This window comes from Malaclemys terrapin, chromosome 3 (assembly GCF_027887155.1).
Source record: "Malaclemys terrapin pileata isolate rMalTer1 chromosome 3, rMalTer1.hap1, whole genome shotgun sequence".
NCBI classification, from domain to species: Eukaryota; Metazoa; Chordata; order Testudines; family Emydidae; genus Malaclemys; species Malaclemys terrapin.
This window is the reverse complement of record NC_071507.1, coordinates 114,631,804-114,656,340: the sequence shown is the minus strand read 5'-3', so window position 1 is coordinate 114,656,340 and position 24,537 is coordinate 114,631,804. Positions and strand designations below refer to the sequence as shown.

Below are 24,537 nucleotides of genomic sequence, written 5' to 3'. Positions count from 1 at the left end.
TGTTGGTTTAAGGTTTGGGGGAGAAGAAGTGGGTACAGTAACTCCTCACTTAAAGTCATCCCGGTTAACGTTGTTTTGTTGTTACATTGTTACATTGCTGATCAATTAGGGAGCATGCTGGTTTAAAGTTGTGAAATGCTCCCTTTTAAGCCGCCAGCTTTGTCCACTGCTTGCAGAAAGAGCAGCCCGTTGCAGCTAGCTGGTGAGGGCTTGGAACCAGGGTGGACCAGCAGCCCCCCATCAGCTCCTCCTATCAGCTCCCCGCTCCCCTAAGTTCCCTGTGCAGCAGCTGCCCAGCAGACTAGCAATTGCAGCTGTCCCTCCCCCCACTGCCATGTGCTGCTCCTGCCCTCTGCCTTGGAACTGCTCCCTGAGACTCCTGCTTGCTGTGCAGGGGGGAGGGAAGGAAGAGGGGGCTAATATCAGGGTGTCCCCCTCCCCTCTGCTCCTGCATCCCGCTTACCCCATCTTCCATAGAGCAGGGGGGGGACACCAGGGTTCAGGAGCAGGGCCGGCTCTTGGATTTTTGCCACCCCATAACCGGGGAATTTGGGATCCAGAGCTGATCTTTGGTGCTTTGGGCCCATTTCTTCTAATCCCTAGCCTCTGTTTGTCAGAGGGTGGAGATGGATGGCAGGAGAGAGATCACTTGATCACTACCTGTTAGGTTCACTCCCTCTGGGGCACCTGGCATTGGCCACTGTCGGCAGACAGGTTACTGGGCTGGATGCACCTTTGGTCTGATCCACTATGGCCTTTCTTATGTTCTTATGTTTACAGTGTCTATAACGGAAGTAGCAGTGACCAGAATGCACTCAAAGTAACAAGAATTTCCATGGCAGCTTTCCTAGCTGTGAAGTGTTTCTCTAAGATCGAGTCAGGGTCCTTCTCTCCACAGCACCCAAGGGCTCATTCACTATCTTCTCATAACAAAATTTTCCCATCTGAATGAAAAGTTCTATTTTATATAGGTTTTGATACCACACTTATCAGAATAGCATCTGAACACCTTCCAGTAGTGCATTAGGTGACATGACTAACATCTGTCATAAGTTTGTTCTCTGATACTCTCCCCAGGGAGGGGAGTGTGTGCAGTGGAGTGTTTTGGAATTTATTTTATTATATATACACACATTGTTATATCTTTATGGTAGAGAAGGCAAGGTCAAAGAAATGTGCCTTGCACTTGGAACACAAGGTGGTGAGGTTTGTGATGGTCTTTAGTTCCTGAGGGAGTTCATTTCATAGGCTTGGGCTGGCCTCTGAGAAATACAGATGAGCTTTATCCTTATTGTAGAAAGTGCTGTGCCAATATGCCTGAGGAGCGAAGTTTTCAACCATGCCTTCAACCTGGAGCTTTAGACGATCTTTTATGCTACATCTACACTTGTGCACTTCCCTGCATACTTTTCCATGTATTGTTAGCACATGTACCTTGTACCCACACCAAGTGTCCACATATGCTGAGTTGGACACAGGTACATGCTGTGCACAGGCATATGCCCACGTCCACACTACCCCTTTTTGGTACATAATGACAGTGCTACCACAGAGTCCTGTGCATCACAGAAGACAACTGGGAATTGCCTTGCTGTGTGTTGCTGGTACTGTACACCATCTTCACACATTTGGTAATAGCAGCTCTCGGTCATCTCTCCCTTCTTCCAAATTGTGTTGGAGACATGCAGCAAGTGTGTATGATGATATGGTTCTGCTCCTGCTACCTCTCACTGGACAAATGTTCATGCAGCACAGTATCGGACACTGGACAGAATCAGTCCAGAAAAAATTGAGACACTAAAGACAACTGACCCAGAGGAGGAATGAACATCCACTGTAGTGCTAAGGAACAGATGTGTTGAGTGCAGGGATTGCAAAAGCATGCCCATGGATGGACCACTGCTTCTGGTCCTGGAGAACCAGCACAGTGTGGTGGGACCACATCATCTTGGAAATCTGGGATGATGACCAGTGGCTGCAGAACTTCAGAATGAAGAAGACCTTCATGGAGTTGTGTGAGCAGTCTTCAGCAGCCCACCAGTGCCAGACCATTCGATTTTGGAAACCCATGTCAGTGCAGAAGCAGGTGGCTATCATCCTTTAAAAGCTGGCAGCACCTGACAGCTACCAGTCAGTTGTAAACCAGTTCAGAATTGGGAAGTCAACTGTCAAAGTGGTGTTGTACAGGTTTTCCAGGCTATCAACACTGTGATGTACCCAAGGGTGGTTGCCATAATCCAAGTCCCTGAAATTATTGTGGAATTTCAGAGGATGGGGTTTCTAAACTGTGTGGCAGCCATTGATGGAACACACATCCCTATACTTTGCCCACCAAAAGGGGCCAGTAAATATGTGAACCACAAAGGTTAGTATTCAGGGTTCTCCAAGGTTAAGTGGACTACAAGGGTCAGTTCATGAACATGAATGTTGGACAAACGGGAAAGATTCTAGATGCCAGGGTGTTCGGGAGTTCAGGGTTGTAGTGAAGTGGGGAAGAAGGGACTTTCTTCCCCACAAGTGATGTGATTATGTTCAATTTTTCTGTGCCAACATTTATTTTGGAGGATCCCGAATACCCATTCCTACCATGGCTCATGAAGCCATACCCTGACAGTGCCTACTCAAATAAAAGGGAGTTCAAGTAAAGATTATCTGCAGAATGGTGACAGAGTGAACCTTTGGGCAGCTGAAAGCCTGTTGGTGATGCTTCTGGATCCATCTGGATACCAGTGTGGCCAGTGCAGTTCTGATTATTGTAGTGTGTTGTGCCTTGCACAACATCTGAGAGGCTAAAGGGGAATACAGCGAGTGGGCCCAAGACACATCTGTTTCTAAAAGCCTGTACATGCAGCCAGATCACACTCATGTACAGAGCTCCTGGTTCCCAGCAGGCCAGGGAAATTCATGATGCTGTGTGCTTTTACATCATGGAACAGCGAGGAGCCAGAAAGTAACTTGAGGCTGTGCCAAGGGACACTACTGTGATGCTATGGTGCTGCTGGAAAAGCTCAATGCAGCTTTGCCAAATATTTCTCTTGTGAGATACCTCCATGGGTTTCAATCCCCTGCAGCCAATGTTAATGTACTAACTGAAAGCAGACAATTGAGTGGTGGGGCCCTCAAGGTTAACCCTTTTGGTTTTTTGCTGAGGCGAGTTTCAACACACTTTAAGGGCATTATCAAGCAATGTTTTTGTTATGTGTTATCTGCTGTATTTCGGGCTGCTTTATGGGGAGCATTGTTAACGTAATATTAAAAAAAGTTCTGTAAGGTGTAGGGAGGGACTTCACACATTCCTTCCTCACAGTGTTTTCTGACACTGTTGCTCAGACCACTTATCAGTTCTATGTACAATTACTCCCATGGCATGTGTACTCCAATGGCATGCCTACTCCCATCATTTCCAGTGGTGACTGTTTGATGGGGATGGGGGCAGTGGGGTTGTGAAAGCATCACTCCGTGTCAGATATCTTCAGTGTTAATTTAGTTTTGTTTCCCTTGCCCATATTGTCACTTAAATCATTAACGAAGCCTTAAAGACGTTTCAATCAACGTGTGTTCTGTTTTTCATTCTGGTGCTTTGGATAGCAACAGCTATTTCACAGCTTACTTCATTGTCATGAATACTTTAAAAAATAAAGTTAGCAAATTCATGGCCGGTGTGTGTGGGGGGGGGGAGGGATGAAATTGTTTGCACTTCCATAGCACCAGACTTTTCAGAAACCCCATCCCAGACCTTTGGGAAGTATCACATTGATGGTACTCTGAAAACAAGGTGCACACACAAGTGGAGCTGAAACTGCTTGTGACAGGGACAAATGAAACAAAAAATAAAGGTCAAATTCCTTGAGAAGTGATCAAACATTAATGTCTGTGGACATGTCTCCTCACCCTTCCCATCCCCCTCACCCTGACAGTGCAGGGGACGACTGTGGAATACTGTGCAGGAGAACAAACAGGGATGCCTCCTGCATGAGGTTTGGGGGCCGAACACAGGCTGGGCTATAGGGACTAGATTGGGCTCTCCTCCTGAATGCCCTGGGGGGGTTCCCCAGCAAGGGGGTTCAGGTACCTACTGAGGATCTTGTGCAGCCGGGAGTCTGAGGATTGGGGGGATTCACTACCTCAGCAGCAGCCTGGTGTCAGCTGGAGGAGTAGAGAAGGAAGTGGTGCTTGTTCCTGGACAGGAGTAGGTACAGTGGCGGGTGGGTCCTGAAAACATTCCTCCACCAGCTGGACTAGGGCTGCATGAGTGCATGATCCCATGCTTGATGCACACACTCCCATTACCTGTGCTGTCTTTCCATTTGCAGAAGTGCCTTATCCTGCCTAAGAGCCCATGCCTCCCTTTGCCTAAGAAAGTCGAACTGCTCCTGGCTCCTTCTATCTATGCCAAGAAGCAGATTTTCCAGGGTTCTTCATCTTCCTCTGCTATCTTTGCAGTGCAACTCCTGCCTTACCATTGCAATGATTTCCCTGCCAGCATCGGAATGTCCTGCCACATCAAAGACAAGGGTAGCATTTACCTAAATGTACCTAAATCCCCCCACATAAGGCAACTGTTCTGTGAAAGGCCCCAATCTTAATACTGTGAAAGGCCCCAATCTTAATAATTTTTAGCATCCCATGAATGCAACTGTTATAGCCTCCTTCCTTCAAACTACTTTTGCAGCCCATGAGGAAGGAACTGAGGATAAAAATGGTAAGATACCTGCATTACTTTTATTAAACTGTTGTAATGTTTACAGAGCATCAAGGGGACCAGTTTGAGTCTGATTTGCTTCCTTCAGAGGTAACGTTACCAGTCACCTTTTTCTTCTTTGAAGGCTTGGCCATCACTTGGAGAACATAGCTGTTTTGAAGGTATTGGAATGGAAAAGAGACATGGCTTTCCAGTACTGTGAAGAACACCCAGTCACCTATGCTGAGAGATGTTTCTGCTAATGGTGACCCTCTACATATTGCTGAGTGAAGGGTTTTGGTGAGCTACCACGGTGTATCAAGCACATTCACCCTTCTGTTAAACCTAAAAAAACAGCTTGAATTTCTGCTACATCCAAAATTTGCTGAATTTTTCCTACAGAACTGGGTGGCAATTCAGGAGAAAATTGACTGTATTCTATGCTAGCATGGAATAGGAACAGAGAACCACAGAAGACATCCACCAACCCTCTAATTCCTCCTGCATCGCCAGAACATTCAGCCCCTGTGTCCAGCAAACAGCATTGAAAGGTATAGGGAGATAGAGTGTGACTCCAGAAGTGTATGATCTTCCCTGAACTTTTTGATTAACACCACAAGCCAGGCGCCTCTCCGCTGCTAAGAAATATGGCATTGTGTTGTTGCAGCCACCAGAGTGGATGCTTCACCCACCCCTGTTTCTCCTAGCTTCTGCCTAGTGGCTTAGCACAAGAAGAAGAGAGACACCAGAGACAGGGACAGTACAAAACATTTGAAATGGGCATCGGCCAAATGGACCATTCTGACTTTCTTTGGATAGCCAAATAGTTCCCTTTCCCTTCCTGGACCTAGGGGCATCCATACACAAGCTACCAACCACCCCCACCCACTTCTGCATGGCTCCCTTTCATAAGGGGAAGGAAAGATGGAGGTGGGGGTGGAGAGGGGTGGTGTTGGGTCTCTGCACAACCATAACTGTCACGAAACTATTATTTTCCCACACAGGCCCTTTAAAACCTGCCCTTTCCCTCTCACCTTCCCTCCCTCCCTTTCCGCCTCTGTCACGCAGCCTCGGGACTATTGGTGTCAGTGCTGCCTGAGAAATGTGCAGATACAGGGACTCAGTGACTGCTTGTTAATAACTTCTTGTAGCTTCTGCTAAATGTTTCACAGTGTTTCATGGGCTTTCAATGAAATCATTGAATTACAGTTGTGTGTTGCTCTAGAACCATATCGGGGTGGGGTGAGGGCCAGGGTGAAGCATTTACCATCAGAGCAAGAAGGGATATTGCTGGTGATAGTTGCAGGAGCCATTGTAAAACTTACCAGTGTCGGATTCTGGTTCCTACAGCAGCACTGGGTCCTCAGGCTCCTCAGGTGGGCTTCCTCAGCCAGAGCCGCCGGGTGGAGGTGCAAAATCACATGCTCCTCTTTCTCGTGGGACTTCCTCCGACATCCCTGCTGCATCTTCACGCAGGCCCTCCATGGCATCCCCTCATATGATGAGACTGGGTGAGGTTGAGGAGGGAGATGTGAGGCAATTCAGGGTCCATGCTTGCAGCCCTGGAGAGCACCTAGTCTTGCTCATCATAGCACAGGCATGTGCTAGGTCCCTTCCCGGAGTAACTAGTGGAGTCCTTCACCCTCCAGTACAGGAGCCTGAGGTGCTTCGTATGCTCCCAGCACTGCGATGGAATCTGATGAATGCCTGCCTCCTCAAGCCTCTGCAAAATCTCCCAGTACACAGGAATGTTTCTGCCTATGTGGAAAAAGTCATGGAGGATGGTTTACTCTGATCACACATTGATTAGGATGAGGATGTGCTCCAGAGACTAGGCAACTGCTCTCAGACCTTGATCCAGGATTGCCAGTACAGATCAATGGAGTTCAGCAGAAAACTGTTTGGAAGTGCTCAGTGCAGATTGCTACTACTGCTGGCAAGGGGGCAGGAGGCAGGGACCTTTATACTTTTGGGCAAAGGTCAGGCAACAAAGGGATCAGTGCATTGTGGGAATGGCCCTCAAGGATTATTGATCCCTGTAACCTGGTATATATGCCCCTTGCCCTCGTTCACACTGTACAGTCGAATGGGTACAGGGCTATGCAACATTGGCGGTGTGTAAATACCCACGCCCCTAATGCATGCTAGCTTTTGTGCACTGGACTGTACTTCAGGAACGTGCTTCAAGGTTTCAGATGTGAACAAGAGGGAGGTTATGGCACAACAATGCACTTGTAGCTGCAGTCAGAAGTGTAGATTTGCCCTTGGAGATATTGGGCCCAGACCATTTAGCACCTTGAAGATATGAACCAAGACCTTGAATTTGACTCCTTATTCTATGGGAAGCCAGTGTAGAGAGCACAGGACAGGTTTGACACTGATGTTCACGGTAGCCTGTGCTGCTGAGGATACATGCTGTAGCATTCTGTACTAGTTGGAGTTTCCTAAGGGGTGGTGGCTTCATGCCCAGGTATATTGCATTGGTAACTCTTCACTTGTTTAGAGACACCATGCCATAACCGTGTGAAAACAACTAAGGTCTACTTTGCTAAATGATATTTATTCAGTGCAGTCCATCTGTGCTCTGTGAACCTTCAGTGCCTCAGCTTTCCATGGATACCCTTTATTGTTGACAGAATGCATCTCCCTTTGAAAACAGCAGTTGAATGTCCATCACTGTATCTGAGCCAATACATTATTGTGAAAAATAGCTGTGAAGTTAAAATTAAAACAAAGGTTGATATACGTGCATCAAGAAAAGAGCTAGAGAAACATGAGAGAAAGAGAGGTTTGTTTTATGAATCCTGATTATCTCGCGGGAGACAAACTTCCATTTGTGTTCAGAGCAGAACGATTTCTAGCTTAAAGGCACTGTTTTAATCAGCAAGCTCATCTGATGAAATGCTGTAGGATTTACTTATATATTAAAGGAGTTCCCCAGATATTTAAGAGATGCGACTGGATGCAATTAAAAGATCAGTAGTAAGCATAATTTGTGATACAGTTTGTTTGCTTCACTTTGTAAGAGAAGTTTCGTTAATAACATGAATTTGTGGCATTTTAGCAAGAAGTGAAATACCAAACTATTGTCAAAATGTCTTTATCACTGTGACTGCCTACCAGAGACGCAACTAACTAGGATCTGATGATCTGTAAAAAGAGAACAGAGAAACTATTAAACTGAGGCTCACATTCAAGAGTGGAATCATTTATGAATGTTTCTGGGCCTAATTCTTTGCTGAATTATACTCCATGTGACATCATTGAAGTCAATGGGGTTACACAGGATTATGTCAGTGGAGTAATTTAGTCCTCTATCTTTATGCCAAGTTACCAAAGGAAATAGTGAACCAATAAAATAGAGATGAAATGCTGCTGTTAACAGAAGATGCCACTGTTCTTGGTACAATAGGTTCTTTGTGTCCAACAGCGAATTTTCATGCCTCCCTGGTGTCAAATCCTCCCAGCAGAGCTATAGGTCAGATATGAAATAAATGACTGAAATGATCATTTAGCTCTGTTGTAACATAGAAATATAGCCTCTATTGATGTTTTTTGTGCTCCCAGTAGAGATTGAACTATCCTCCACACACCATCTGCATTGGTTGCAAGTGATCTCCAAATGGAGACTTGATCTGGCCAAAAAAAGGTTTTTTGTTATCATTTGTTTGTTTTTTAAGTCTTCTGCATGACAAATCTAGACTCTAGTATCTCAAAACTGACGATGATGTTATGCAAAAGCGTTAGACCAAACGATCACTTTTCAGCACAAAAAAAATTAAAGAGCCTAGACTCAGTTGACTCCATATCATCTTTATGTAGACCTTAATGATGAGCTAGAAGAGGTAGTAGTCTGTTAACATTATGTAAAGGAAAACTTCTCAGATATCCTATGTGACGGACAGCCTTGAAGAGCACATAAGATGCTGCAAAGAGCTTTCACGTGGAATCTAACTTCTCAGAGACAACCTACTGGACTTGAACCAGTAGAAGGACTAATAGAGGAATTACATTATATTTGGCCTATGGTATGTGTGATGTTTAACATTTTTGGAAAATATTATCTGGGGTAATCCATTGGTGACTCTGGTCTTCCAGCACAAATATATATGTTCTTTGAATGATATTGTTTCCATTTAAGATTATATTCTGTACACATTCTTACAAGGGGGATCTAAGGAACAAAATCTATGTTTGCCAACTGCTGTAAGAGACACTGACATAAACATATCCATAAATCTATCCTCCAATGTAGGACTAACTATTTCTTGGATCTGAGAGGGCGGTCCAGACACACAAACCCCTTCCACAGTCACAACTACAGGACTCATTTCCAAGTGGCAGATGAAGGAATACTCAATGAGACAAATCTCAAGCTCATTGGACTAGATCCTAGGCCTTCAGTTTTTTCACTGAAAAGTTTTTTTGGTTTGTTTCTTTGTTTCATTGTTATTCTCTCCCCTCCTCCCCCCTCCCCCCCATGGGGTTTCATTCAAAAATAGTATTTCTGACAAAAAAAAAAATTCAAAACAGTTGCCAAAAATCAAAAACATTCAGTTTTTGTTTTTCAGTTGTTTAACAAAAATGCACATTTGTATGGGAAATTTTTGACTAAAGCAATTTTCCTTTCATATTTCTTGGAATGTTTTGCAGGGGGAAAAAATAATTTCCTGACTAGTTCTAATAGAGTCACAGAAAATAAGAGAAATCCACTCACTAAAGGACATAAAGAACTATAATAAAGAATTGGCAATGCCTCAGCAAAGAGTCTAGGAAGTTTTTGGGTTTGGTGTTTTAAACCAATTTTTGTATTGGCTTTATATCTAATACTATTACATTTTGTTTCAGCTGGCAGGGTTCATCTATGCCTGTTATGTTGTGAAATGTATTACTGAAGAAGAGGACAGCTGTAAGTACTAAAGCTCTATTAATACTAGATGAATTCTTTGTGATATTCTTAACTCTCCTGACACTCTCTGAGCTTCATCCTAAATACTTTGTTATAGGGTCGTCGGGAGCATGCCTTCGGTCCCACACACTTGATCTATTAGTAAATGTTTAGCAAATCAAGGAAGTGATTAAATGCAACTTTTTAAAAAATTCTTTAGTATTCTGAAAGCATGATTTACAGCTTTTTTTTCTCAGCAACATGTTGTTAAAGCAAAACAAATCAACTCCCCTCTCTCCTAGAATTTGTAAACAACACTTTTTTTAAGACTGTTATTAACTATTGTGAAAATAATTGGCTACTGATGGGGGTACATCTCTTCTGTGTTGACTGCAAGGGATTGTAACAGCACTTCTGGCAAGAACTGGCTTTAGATCATTGCAGGAATTTCATTTAAGAGAGGTGAAGCTGTGTTCCTGTTTAGGTCCTGCTGCTCCAGTGTACAATTAAAAGTAGTGGAAATGTTTAAAAAATATCTTTAGGTTTCTCTTACTTACTTGTGTCAATAAAAACCTGTTGAGGAGAATTTACTGTGAATAGAAGCTATGGATCCAAGTAATCTCATTTATTATTTATTTTAACTTTGATTTTTTTTAAAAAAAGAGGCACAGCAGTATTTCAGTGCAGTTTGGGATTGAAATGCTTCAGAAACAAATATCCGGACTGCATGTAACTTTGATAAAATATACATGAATCCTAGAGACAGATTTTTCCAACAGGAAGCTTACAGGCTTTTACTTGATTGGGAGCGATAATAAACCTGGTGGGGTTTCCTTTGTATGTTTTGCTGTGTGGAAAATAGCTGGAACCCTATAATCTATTAGTTTTGCAGTGCCACTGTGAGCCATCATGGAGATTTAGCATTTAAGTAAACCTCATTTCCAACGTCCTAGAGAAGAGATTCATTTCAGCCTTCTCTTGTTTTTGTGGAGGTAGGAGTGGAATATTAGTAAAAAGGGCTCTGAGCATGTTTGGTGTGAAGGCCTACCCATGAATGTAGTGCCATGTCATGAAATGATGTAGGCATAAGCTCTTTGTCCTGTTGTCTAATTCGATAAGTTGGGTAGCAACAGAGCTAGAGGAGAATTAGACCACCCCAAAATGTAATCATATTTAAAACAATTCTGCCTCCTCTTCTAAGAGAGTACATTCATTTTCAGTTTTCTGTAATGCTGCTGGGCCAAATCGAAGTAAAAACTGAGTAAAGACATCAAGATTTGGCTCACTGAACAGGTGAAGAATTAATTAAAAACTCAAAAGATTTCTCCTGTGGTTTGTAAAATGGTATTTCCGTCTCAAAACATGTATAGCTAATATTATACAATTTTCCATTCACTGTTGTGAGAGCTACCCAGAGAAAAAGATGTTCATGCTTTTCAGGAGATTTTCTTGTAGATTTCTTGCCTATTTTGGTTCTCTTATAATTTTGCTAGTGTACTATATACCATCGGCCTGATCCTCCAAGTAGGTGCAGCAGCTTTGCACCACACCAGCAGTGGAATCTGACTAAAGAGTCAGCTTATCCAGTTCTGGGAGCATCACCACAGTGCAGGGATGGCCCCAGATACATAAAGCCAGCACTGAGGCTTCTCCACCACCATTCCACCTGGAGCCAGTTTATGGAGCGAGGCCGGAGAAATGGGAGTGTGGTTGAGATGCCCCTAGACTACAGTGATCCCCAGCTATGGTTTTAGTCTTTTCATCCTATTAACAGACGTCATAAAGCAAAGCAACTTGAGGAAAGTTCTCCCTTATACTATGGGATCAGTCCTATATACTATGGCCCTGGTTTAGGGGAGTACAAAAGTGAGTTTTTCTCTGCCTTTGCATGGCACCCTGACTTATAACATGTGCTCCTTAGCTGGGCAAGAATTTGGACCCCCTACATCCACCTTTATTCATGTTTATTTTCTGATTTCTGAATTACCAGTTAACTGTGTTTTCTAGTCATTCTCCTCCCTTTCCCTGCACATACATCTTTTACGGCTCCCTGTCAGGACAGTTAAGTGTCTGCTGTTGTGATTTCATATCTCCTGGTGTTTATATTCTACACACAGATTCTGTGTGTAACTTCTTCAAAATATTCTGGGCCAGATCATCTCATGTGCAGCAAGCCAGAGTGAAAAGGGAATGCTTTCAGGAGAAGGGAATTTTATCCCCAAGGGAACTCCATGGTCATCACTGTAGCCTAAGCCCCTGCAAAAGCTGCAACTCCCATTTATGTGGTTGTTTCAGACTGTTGATCTGAGTCACTGCATGGCACACAGGGATTATAAATCTGACCCCAGTTGTGCTGGTTCCCTGATACTTACTTACCCCATATATCAGAACTACTTTGGTTCTGCTATATCTGCCAGTTCCTACATGCCCAAAAGGGGAAGGAGGAATTGCATCTTTATATAGATCTATATCTTCTTCCTGTTGGCTGTTTCTTATTTATTTATTATATTCAGGTGGTGCCTAAAGAGTACAATCAAGACCAAGGCCCTATTGTGCTGGCTCTTGTATAAACATTGTCCTTGCCCCAAAACACTCACAGACCAAATTGATTTTTAAAAAACAAGCCACAGACAAAGGGTAAGGAAATGAGATGCAACCGTGACAGTCTTTTGGGGCGCCCAGAACCGTAGGCCCCTCTGCCACAGCAAGAGAGAGCTCTGCTGGAGCTTAAATTTTGTGGCAGCTCCAGTCTGCCTGCCTCACCAGCAAACTCCTCGAGACTCTGCCAGTCTATCTTGCCTTGCAGCTAACATTCAGTGAACCCCAGTTCCCTAGAGATGTCTCTCTGCAGTGTCCCGTTCCTCTTGCTGGACTCTTACAGAAATTACCAAGTCCGCTGTCTCTGAAGAGACAGAACACACACCGGGCTGTTGGCTCCACTGAGGCTGCAAACCTTACTTAGTATACCAGTAGTGAGATGAATTTATAAACCAGGAATAAGTTTATTAATAAAGAACAGAGATTTCAGTGATACTATGCAGAGATAATAGAAACAGAAAATGGTTAAGAATAAAACAAAATACAACATATTTTCTAGTGTGTAAAATTTTACAGATTACAATCCTGGTCTCAGGCACTTTCTCACCTACAGTCAGTTCTCAGCATCCTTAACCCACATGCTTGGGGGAATCCACCTTTTCACAGATTCCAAGAGTGCTGGTCCCTTTGGGAGTCCCTTTTTTCCCCTTTGGCAGTCCAGAAATCCTTTGAAATATATCCCTTGAAAAGTAAGTCCAGACAAAGTTCCTCTGCCCTTCTGCTTGCTCTCTGGGGTGTTGGTGGCTTCTTCACCCTCTGGTCAATTTTCTTTCTCAACTGGCTTGATCACTTTGTTTTCCTTAAATGCAAATGTACTTCTATTGTACTTTGCTTGCAATCTACCCAAGTGGTTTTCTCTTCACTGGTTCACTTGATCTATGCAGACAGATAAATCCACAATCCCTTTTCTGGGGCAGGCTTCTTTATCAGCTGCCTCCACAACATATTTTAAGACCATATTTCTAGAACCCATATATAACTCTTTATACACATGCTGTACATGCATCACACAGTGACATTAATGAGCAGAGTGTCACCAGTTTTTATGTGATACCTTACAAGACACTGTTTGGCTGAATATTCTGACAACAATCTGTTGGCATAAAGGGGTCTTAGGGTCACAGCAACATGAAAGCCAAGTGATCAAGCTTATGATGGGTGCCTGATTTACTTAACCTAGAGCGTTTGACCTAACGCTCAGGTCTTTTCAGGCTTCTCAGGTCCTCACAGTTATGTCCATAATCTCAGGCTTTTGGTTGACCCCTGCCATCAGTGGTGAAACAAGCATGAAAGTGGTGCCAGATAAAAGCAGAGGAATAATAGAAGAAATAATGGGGGAAGGAAATTAGGTGTAGGGAGAAAGTGGAGCATAAGGTGGGCATTGTAGCCAAAAGGAAAAGCTCTGGCTTTTAACTTGCCTAATGCAGGCCAGTATAATGGGCACACTTCTTGTTAATTCCATGTTCTTTTTTATTTGTGGTGTGATGGGAATAGGGGCTGTGGTGAGGCGAAGTGTTAGGAGGGACTGAGAGCATGGGAAAAAGGAAGGAAGGGAAGGAGAATTTGGGGGGAGAAACATCCAGGGCAGGAGGAGTAAGGCTGGCAGCAGGGAGACAGTAGGAGAGTAGGGTGGAAGGCGATGGGGGACAAACAACCAATCAGCAGACAGAAAAGAATGGCCAGCATTCTAATGGTAATAAACACCCTGCTGTCATCCCCAATGTCCAAGGGCTGTGAAGGTGCCTCACCCCCTCCCTTCCTAATGCTACTCTTGGCTGTGGCTGAATAAGCCCCTGTTGCTTCTGTGGGACCTGCTCTGCCTCCTGTTTCATGTGCCCAAGTAGGGAGGGAGACTTGAAACTTGGAAGCCTGGTGCTTCTGAGAGGGATTCCCCTGAAGATCTAGATCTCGGAAGAGGGGAGGGCCTGAGTCCCCCAGCTGGGCCTCCCATTACTCCTCTCCATCATTTGCCCTATTGCCATTGGTATGACTCAGTGATTGTCATTCTAACTTCATTAGCATTATTAGTGCAGCAATTAAAAAAATAAACCAGGAAAATGTTGACAGCTATCATTGCTTGGCTGCATTCAACAGCTGTAAACTTACCAGAGCTTCTCATTTGTTTCCTGAAATCTTATTAGGGCTACAATTTTAAAAGATTACAAACTATTTTTAATACTTTGAAATGTTCATTTAATGGGCTTTTGCTCACTAGCAGTTTGGCTCCCTGCTATAAGCTGTTAGCTGCCTTCCGTAAAGTAAATTCAACATATTTTCAAAAATGTTATTAAATATTCAGATACTTAGTGAGAAAAACAGGAATGGCATCAATAAAACAACATCCTCCTGGGATTTTTATACTGCAGGAAATTAAACAAGGAACTTGGCTGCTTAGCTGGAATGCACCCGCACCAACTTTCAACAGACTCAACCTCTCCTCTGCTGGTGGACGAGGAGTGGTAAGGGGGTCAGTGGAGCCCAAAGGTGGGCAGCACTGACTAGGGAGGAGGTGCAGCTGAGACAGCAGGGGGATGTGCCAGTGCAGTGCATCCCCACCTAGCACCATCCATCACCGGGGCACCTGTGCAGCCACAGTTACAAACTAAAGTTGACCTCTTCCTTTGTAACATACCCTCAAAGAAGACAGCAGTAGAACTATTATCTGTCCTGGAGCACAGGGAGGTCTGCTTTGCATCACCCGGTACTAGCCGGGGTGAATCTAAAATATGGCAACTGTGGCTTCTCACCTTACTGTGCCACATCACTGCCTGTTAAGAACTTGTTCCCTCTTTTGTTATTTCAAGGTGAAATGCAAAGCAAAAATGACAGCTTTCCATGCTGAATATCCATCAAGCCAGACTTTTAGGGATATTTGGCACAGAAATAAGTTCTAAGTAACCTTTTTTAATTTCTTTACTCCCCTCAGTGAAAACCTCTTGGTACTTCCTGATTCACTGAAGATATCGCAGAATACAATGTCACAGATACTACAACCCCCATAAATCAATGATATTTGTAATGTTAAAGAATGAGGTGCTCTGGGATACCAGCCATGAACTGATAAGTGCCATGATGATTTCACAAGGATGGGAAAAGAGAATTTTATTTGGTTAGTTTTAAGAGATGTGATCTTCTGGCGAATGCACAGGATTGGGAGCCAGCACTCCCGTGTTCTATTTTTGGCTCTGATATAGACTTTTTTGTGACCTTGGGCAAGTCATTTAACCTGTCCATACCTGTTTCCCATATTTAAAATAGGGATAATAATAATAAATGTGCTTGGGGTGCTAGGCAATATCATAAAAACAGTTTCTCATTCATTAATAAAAAGAACACCCCAGCATAATTACAGACCAGGTGAGTAAAGACAAAACAATAATAATACTAACATACGTCTCAGGTGTGTTGGCAGGCCTTCATAACTTTGAGCTCTTTGGATGAAAGGGCATATAGAAGTCCAAGCTGTTATTGTATATTACTTTATTTCTGTGCCGAATGCCTCCCACAGTATGATTAGTGAGGCATTATTGAGAATTAGTACTGTGCCTTAGTCTCTGCTTAAAAAGCTCTGAAAGTACAGTACAAAGAATCAGAAACATGTAATAAATGTTAAATTGCAAATCTGTCGCTCTTCCTCCTTGCTTCTCTCTGATGTGTGAATTGGGAGTTTTGAGGCTAAGAGGATAGAAAAAGTCTCCACTAGAACTGTGCCTTCTCCAATAGGACTGTTTATCTCAGTATTCATATTTGTGTTTATATGTTTTGCCTCAGGAAGCCATTTCTCAGGTCAGAGTAATGCAAAAGAAATCTACCACCTAAGAACTGAAATATCCTGGGAAGCCTGACTCCTGCATTATTTTGGCCCCATGAATGGCTCTTTGAGGCATTAAAAAAACTCTCAATAAATGCTATAAATCAATGCTATAAACCAATGCTTGAAACACAAATATGAGACCCCCCCCCCGCACATGCATGCACCTGTTTTCCCACCTGTTCAACAAGCTATTTGTGCCTTGTATGAGCAGACTGAGGCTGGGAGGCTAAAGATATATTTGAAATTTGTCGAAGTGCTTTGGCCCAACTGCACTCCCAAATTTACAGCCACTGACTGGCTAGAATCTTTTCCGTGTACTTGTTTCATTTAGTGCTGTGACTGCTACATAAAGCAAGCGAAGCCAAAGAGGGAGAGGGGGAAAGCAATGGGATGTTTTTCCGCTGTCAGGATGCTGATGCAAACACACACAGAATGGAGCTTCTGAAATCCCGTGACACTGTCTGACATATTTCATCCTACAACAAGCTGGCTTGGGAAACCAAACTACCACCACAAGCAATGAGCATGTAGGAAACTTACTGGGAAGTCTATACAGCATCAGCCTTTTGAAAGTAACAATAGCTGATTCCCACTTCATTACTTTCAGTTGTGTTCTAGCCTTAGAAGTGGCCTCTAATAAAAACAGAGAGGGTTGGCTTTTACCGTCTCATTCCCCCAGCAGCGAGATGTAAACACTCTGAATCCCAAAAGGTTTGGCCACTTGTTCTAAAGTACACATTGAAAACATCTAGGAAGCAGCCTTAACTGCCAGAGGGGGAGTATATAAATAGCAGATAGAAAAACAAAAACTAGTTGTGTTTGACATGTAAATTGAACTACACTATCCAGGTGTTTACAGGACCTACACAGACATTATGCTGCCTTAGGTATGATCAGCTGGCACTGTGCTGCAGAGAGAGAAACAAAGTGAAAGCTCAGAGGAGGGGCAGTTTGTTTAAATAATAGCAAGTAATTAGGCTGAAGACAAAATCAGCGATGGCATTTTATAATTACAATTAATTTAAAGGTTAATTTACTTTGGTGCTAAAATCTTATTTAAAACATTTACCAGGAAAGGAAATTAGGATGTTACTATCAAGATGCACAGAGTGCTTCTGGGAATCCATGCCTATTATCACTAGAAAATTAGGTTAGGTTCAAAGTGGGAATTTCAATTCATTTTAGTGTATAATAGATGGTGGTCAGGACCTTGAGTCAGAAGGGTTGGTTAGAGTAGACTGTAAGATTTGCATTTTCTTTGTTTTTGGGATTAATTGCAAATGCTTCCAACAAAAGGGCTGGGTTTATATGTGAACAAGCTTGACATGAAAGGAAAATTGGCTATGGATTGCTGCCTTCATAACTAATGAAGTTGATGTTAAAGGAGTCCCTAAGAGACTGGGATGTGGCGTGAAACAAAATATATAAATAAATAAAATAATGTGGGGGGAACCTGGTGCTGTCTCTGGCTTCATAGATGTTAATTTCCCTTCTTCCTCACTGTCTTGCCTGCCCCTCCCCCCACATCCCTCACTGCCTCCTATGGGGATTGTCAAGCTCGAGTTTCAAAAATATCTAAATAACATAACATTAGTGCTTGAAGGAAGTAACATTTCCATTTTGGTGGCTCATCACGATGGAATACTGTTTAATAAAATCAATGAATTACAGTAGCCAAGGGGATATATCTGCCTTACATTATTGTATTTTTTTCATTCATCATCCATTGCTGAATCTTATTAAATTAAAAGTGTTTTTAAATAAGGCTGCTTAAAATATTATATTGATTCCACTAGTATAAAAAGCCACCTTAGAAGCAAATTGCACTGGAAAAGATGCAGGGAGCATGCAAAGTAAATCTCCTTTCTATAAAGAGAGATTAATTTTACACCCAAACCCTTTCAAAAATCTTACTCTGCTACTCTCAGATGTAATTGTCCTTGGAGGAGAAACTCAAGAAAGGAGATCAAGATAATAATGCCCTACACACCTTTATCAAGTCCATAATAGAAATGGGTTAGTAACAAAGGAGTTTTGCAGTTCTGACTAGACACTCAGGTTAACCATTCATGATATACAGATTTACATCTTACTGGACGCTGTACAGTATTTCTCTAATAGCAAATAGTTTGACATCTAGTCTTAATTCAAACTGCTGTGTTTAAAGAGACTTTGAGTTGTGTCTACATTGGCTGGACTACCTACTGAGAATGCACATATATGATTAACTCAATGCAATGTATAGTTTGTCACCACTGCTCCAAACAAGTTCAACTGAAAAGCATTGTCACTCATTTGTCTGGCACTCTTTAAAGCAGGTTTGATATGAACAGCTAACCTCCAAAATCCTTTGTTTGGGGGTCCAAAGCTATTGAGCTGTACTTTTCAAGGTGTGTCTGCTCACTTGCACAGTCTGGCATTCTTGTATTCCGTCCAATTTAGTGTTTTCCCCATTGTAGGAGTCAAACTGGATTTTGTGTAGTGTCCTGGGTGTTCCTAGACCTATCTGACACATATCTTTGTGCTACATTTTCTCTAGTCTATTAGTCTAGTTCATTAGTCTAGTCTATTTCACCCCCTAAAGGTTTCCGTATTTCTTATTACTTTTGCCTTTTCCTTTTAAATTTTTGGATGGCTCTTCATTAACCTTGCCTCGTTAGTCTTCACACATTCAGGGCCCAGTTCTCCTCTTTGTTATGCTTATTAATTCTTATTATGCTTGTTTATTTGTATTGTATCATTTCTCATTTGCTATTGATATGTCAGTTCCTGCTCCGATTGTCCCATGATGCCAGCCTCCATCTTCCACCTTTGTGATTTCTGCCTGCTGCCTCTCACACTTGGGAAGCACTTCCCATAAACATCCACAAAATTAACTCGTTATCCTCCTTCTAAACCCTTCTTAAAACTCTCCTCTGCAGTCAGGCCTACAAAAAACTTGACATCCGTTACACTATTGATGTGCAGAGACCACAGCCCATCATGCTGACCAATATTGTTACTCTCCCGTGTGGCTTTATCCATCTCTTGTCTCTTGGCTTATATTTAGATTGTAAGATCTTTGGGGCAGGGACTGTCTTTTTTTGTTCCATGTTTATGCAGTGCCTGGCACAATGGAGCCCTGGGCCAGGACTGGGGCTCCTAGGTTCTACAATAATACAAATAATAAATAATAATTGTGGTAGCATGGCCCCAGTCTGCGCTTTCCTTATCACCAGCTTAGCCCTTGTGATGAGATGGCCTATAGCAAATTCCGCCTAAGAATTCCTTTTATTAGTGCCCTGATGATCCTATTTAACCTGCATTACCTCTAGATGGCACTGGGCAAAACTTATGGAATCCTTAGCTAATTTAGAAATATTTTATCAATTTAAAAATATCTCAAGGACACTTTGGAAATGTTCACATGCACAAAAATTGGAGAGCAAATGGAAATTGTTCTAGAAGGCCCAGGCCTGTCTGAGATATACTTAAAGAGAAAACATAAAATATATTTTTAAAATTATTTTAGTGGGAGTGGAGACATTTAACAGAATGGAGGAAGGAGCTTGATTGGGATGTGATAACACAAAATTCTGACAATCTGATTTTGCTGATTTTAGCTTATACCAGATGGAGTGAGGGAAGAGCTGGCCAGGGATCAGCAGGGCTCAGAGAGGGCCCCGCAGGGAATTGTCTCAAAGAACAAATTAAGTGGTATAAGGATCTGCTGGAAAACCTGGAAATTCATGAGCTACCAGAAGGGACTGCCAAAGAACGGTTTCCATTGCTGTGAAAGGGAATGAAATTGCAATTATGAGAGCACATCAAAACCAGAGCAGAGAAATATGGCTAGAGGATTTCCTTCTGCTAACCCTTTGGAACTCTTACATAGTTTCAATCTATTGCTATAATGTCTCACTGGTAATGGCACAGCTTCACAAACTGGCAGATACGCTCTTTGTCCCTGCCACTTTTCTGCTATCCTCTTCTGTGGGTCTTAATTGCGATATCCACAAGACAAAGCCTATGGCATTCGATTAGCATTGTAAGAAAACTTTTTTGAAGATTTGTATTAGAGCAAACCTCTGCCTATCTGCTGAACAGTGCATAACAGCCACGCTCACAGCATACAAAGGGTAAGGCTAGGGTAGGGTTGGCAGGCAGTGAGTATCACGCCATCACAAGACAGCCTAGCAGAAGGCCAGATGGCAATGGTAGCCTGCAAGAGCATGAAGCTCTTCCTCCTAGCTTATAGATTTTCTATTTATTTTTTAAGCCAGACTTCTGGTTTTCTGCTTTAATTTCAAATTTAATAAAATTGGCCCTAATTTCACGCCATTAATCATTTGTAAATTGTGTCAAGATTTGTAAAATTCAGCATTTTTGCACAGCTCTTAACTACATCCGGTAGTCTAGTCTAGTCCAGATAGGTTCTTATACCACCCTCATCACCGTGGTAGCTGAGAGCCTTCCAATAGTGCATTGAGTAACGTGACTGACATTTGTCATGTGTGGTCCATTCTCTCGCAGCCTCTCTCCAGGGGGAGAATTGTGTGTACAGTGGAATATTTTGTTTTGATAAGAATGATTTTTTGTAACATGTATGGCTATTTTCCAACCCACTGGTCCCCGCTCCTCCTCTCAAGAGTCTGTATCCTTTCATATTTAATCTGTACTGAATTTTACATCCCTACTAAATTTGATGAACGCCATAATGTCAGTGTTATTTCTATAGGCTCATGCTCCTAACTATGCTTGTTAAACTTCTTGGGTCAGATCCTAAGCTGGTATAAATTGCCATAGCTCTACTGAAGCCATTTGTATTATTTGCTGGAGGGGGATGTCCGGTCACCTGAGTTTTCTTTTAATATTCTTCCCTTTTTTCTGCATGGACATCATTTTGCTACATTATACCACATTATTTCCTGCCTACTTCTCTATCTGATTATGTCTTTGTTCCTCCCTGCTGGTCTTGGTAGAAACTCCTCACTCTTTTATATAAACGGGGCCCCTTCTGTTCAGATATACACATCCCAGCTTAATAGGCTCTTTGCACACCAACAAATGTCCAACAACTGAAGTTGAATACCGAATTCAGACTTACGATCCCATCCTACAGACTGAGACAAATTCAAAGCTCCTATTGACTTCAATGGGAGTTTTGACTATGTGCCAGGATTGCAAGATCAGGTCTTTAGTGGGTGTATTAATAGAAAATATGTCCATTATTTTGAGCCATAACCAATTTTAATTACATGACTTCCCCAGTTATGTCCTAGAAAGAGTTTATGGTGCTTTTGTAAACCTGACCTTAAAACCAAGGAGCAGGTTAGTATCAGCAAGGCAAGAAAGAGATTCAGACTCACAAATGAAAGTGAGCTATTCATTGTTAAATGTTCCATTACCAGATTTCAGGCAAGCCTCTCAGTATATCTCATCTGTTGATATGGTATGTGAGTAGGATTGTGTGTGTGTGTGTTTATGAAGGCAAAACATGATTAAAGACCTGAGTTTGGTAATGATGGTATACAAGATAAAAGTAAAATATAGTAGGCAAAAATGTGTTTGATGGATATGGTTAGGAATTGAAACATCTGTAATGATTCAGCTAATGAGGCTTATTTTATTCATCTCATGTTACTGCTGCCAGGAGTGTATCTGTAGTATGACACTTTTAGTGACCTTTCAGGCACAGCCAGGATAAAATGCCCAGCAGAAAGGGCAGCATTTTGCATACTTTGAGGAACTAACTCAAAATCCATAGGGAGCTTTTAGCACAGTCTGGGCACCACAGGCTTTGCAGAGCTAACTGAGATGCTGCCACAATGAAGAAAATGTGCTGCAAAGAAATTATAGGCATTCTCTGCATCAGAGTTAATATCATACTACCCACCATTCCTAGTTCACTTGCAGCACTGTTGTTGTACGTAAGGAGCCATTGTATCCCTTTAACAAGGTCACAATCATATTCTCTCCCCTACTGTCATCTGGATATACAAGTGGGGAGCCTGTACTGTCTGGTTAAAACAGAGCTGTCTCTATAGGCCCATCTTGTTTATATCACTTTGTAATCTGGCCTGTTTACACACTGAGTTTCCTTTGTGCAACAAAGCAAAAGACAGGGACACACTGCCATGCAGAGATAATAGCACTCATTTTTTTCCTGAGCCCACACAAACTCCTTTTATTGCTGGGAATTTGTTTCTGAACATTTTGGTTTAGCTTTCTGGGAAAGAACCTAGAAAGTCCCTCAAGATATTTCTTCTTGTGGCTTCAAAACAAAGCATCCCTGCCTGTGACAGAGTCATTTTGTCATTACTTACAGAGTACAACTTTATGTTACAACATACATCTGAACACACACACATACTATATAGAGGGACAGGTCCCCCCAGCTGACTTAAATTGGCATAGATCTGTTGAAGCCAGTGGAGCTATGCTGATTTATAACAGTGGACAATCTAGCCCAGACAGCTTGTTTTCTGAATTCTTTGTTCAGAAGGTGAAGGCTGAAAAAGAGAACATTTATACAAAAAGCAATTCACTACAAGACATACCAGCAAAGGCCTGTGTCACCCTTATCTGTGAATGTATCTGTGTTTGAATAAGAGCTCATTCGTGTCCTCCTTAAATCTCAATCCTGTGTTTATTACACATGTCTCTTCCCATGGAAATAATTATGTCACAAAGTTAGCATTGTGACTGTATACTCCAGGAGGAGGAATATATTCACTGTGCAAGGGCTGCATCTAGGAACCTCATTTGTAGTGTACCGAGTGAATGGCTGCAGTATACGGAGCTGATGTAAGGGAAGTGCAGATGTGTGCCTTAACAGGTGTAAGTAGGAAGTCACATGTACATAAGGGGCACTATATATAAATTGGAGGGGCTAGCATAGAAGACCGGGCAGTGTGAACATAGAGCTCTGTAATCCACACTAAAATCCATTCAGTTATAGTCTTTGTTACTCCTTTTTGCAGTACAAATGGTCTTAATTATGGACCGGATGGGGCTAGCTCTGCTCATGCTGAATAGCACCTCACTGAATAAGTAGTGCCTTTAATTACAGTGGGATTACTTACATTCTAGTCTATACTGCTTCTTATTCTACCCCCCATCACCATAGTATCCAAGTGCATTAAACAATGCAACTAACATCTGTGGCATGTAGTTCATCCTCTCTCTCATCCTCTCACCCAAAGAAGAATTGTGAATGCAGTGGAGTGTTTTGTTTTGATAGGGATTTGGGTGTTGGCGTGGGGTGTGGGGGAAGTTGTTGCTTTGATTTGTTTTTTAATGTACATACTATTATGTGTTTATGTTGGAGAAGGCAAAACGAAGAAGTTTGCCTTGCTCTTGAAGTGGAAAATGGTGAGGTTTGAGATGGTCCTTAGTTCTTGGAGGAGTTCATTCCACTGTCTTGGACAAACCCCCAAGAAACTTCTGTCCCTTGTACAGATGAGCTTTACCCTTATGGATGAAAGCACCATTGTGCCAGAGGAGCAAAGTTGTCGACCAAGGCCTTTTTCCAGTGCTTTAGGTGATCTTTTAGATACACTGGGCTAGACCAGGGATCGGCAACCTTTGGCACACGGCTCGTCAGAGAAATCTGCTGGCGGGACGGGACGGTTTGTTTACCTGCAGCATCCGCAGGTTCGGACCAATCGCCGCTCCCACTGGCCGCGGTTCACCGCTCCAGGCCAATGGGGGCTGTGGGAAGCGACGTGGGCCAAGGGCTATGCTGACTGCCACTTCCCGCAGCCCCCATTGGCCTGGGACGGCGAACCGCAGCACTACGAAAAGGATAGTTTAGAGTTTTGGGAAAGTGGATATGTGTATGTTTAAGTATGATTATATGTTAGTGTTTATCCTAGAGTGAAAGCTCTTCGTAATGATGTGTTGTGAGATGCAGTATTTAAGTTGTCCACTATGAAAGATCTCAAATACAGATTTGTGAATTATAAAAGGAATGACAGATGAACTCTAATTTTATTATTGCATTCATATCAGAAGGGACTTTCCTATATTAGAGAGTAATTTGCTACTTTCTGGTGCATACAGATACCTTCAGAATCACAGTTTGCTCAAGGACATCCCAGTACTTAGGGGAAATACAGTTCCAGATCTGAACTTTGCAGCTTTGCCATCTCTCTTGCTAAGTAACATCAAGGTGGTGTCCACTAGAGCTAGGTGAAACTTTTCGGCTGAAATTTATTTGGGTCAAACCATTTCATGAATTCATGTAGATTTTGATGAATTGTTTCAATTGAAACGAAAAAAAATTGAAAATGCCAAAATAGTTCATCTAAATGTCAAATCTCTCTGATTTTTCAGGCTAGAGTCACAAGAGGATTTAGCCTCCATTAACAAAACGACAATGATGGGAAGTGCCCCCTTTTTACCTAATAGCCCAATGGTTAGGGCACTCACCCTGGATGTGGGAGACGCAGGTTCAAATCCCCACTCTGGAGCAGGGTCTAATCACCAGGCTATAAGCTATTCTGGGGTGGGTATCTCTCAATCTCTCCTGTTGAAGTAGATGCAGCTATTTATGCTGCTCTAGTGTACAATATG

General features: G+C 42.5%; 1 protein-coding gene across 4 annotated transcripts in view; it reads left to right on the top strand.

The window, feature by feature from the left end:
• Positions 1 to 24,537, top strand: part of NKAIN2 (sodium/potassium transporting ATPase interacting 2) — a 763,955-nt gene that overhangs the window by 723,726 nt on the left and 15,692 nt on the right. For all 4 annotated transcript variants that reach the window (XM_054023913.1, XM_054023914.1, XM_054023911.1 and 1 more), the window contains one exon: positions 9,530 to 9,590. In XM_054023913.1, the coding sequence (XP_053879888.1) occupies positions 9,530 to 9,590 (61 nt within the window). The remainder of the gene's footprint in view (positions 1 to 9,529; positions 9,591 to 24,537) is intronic.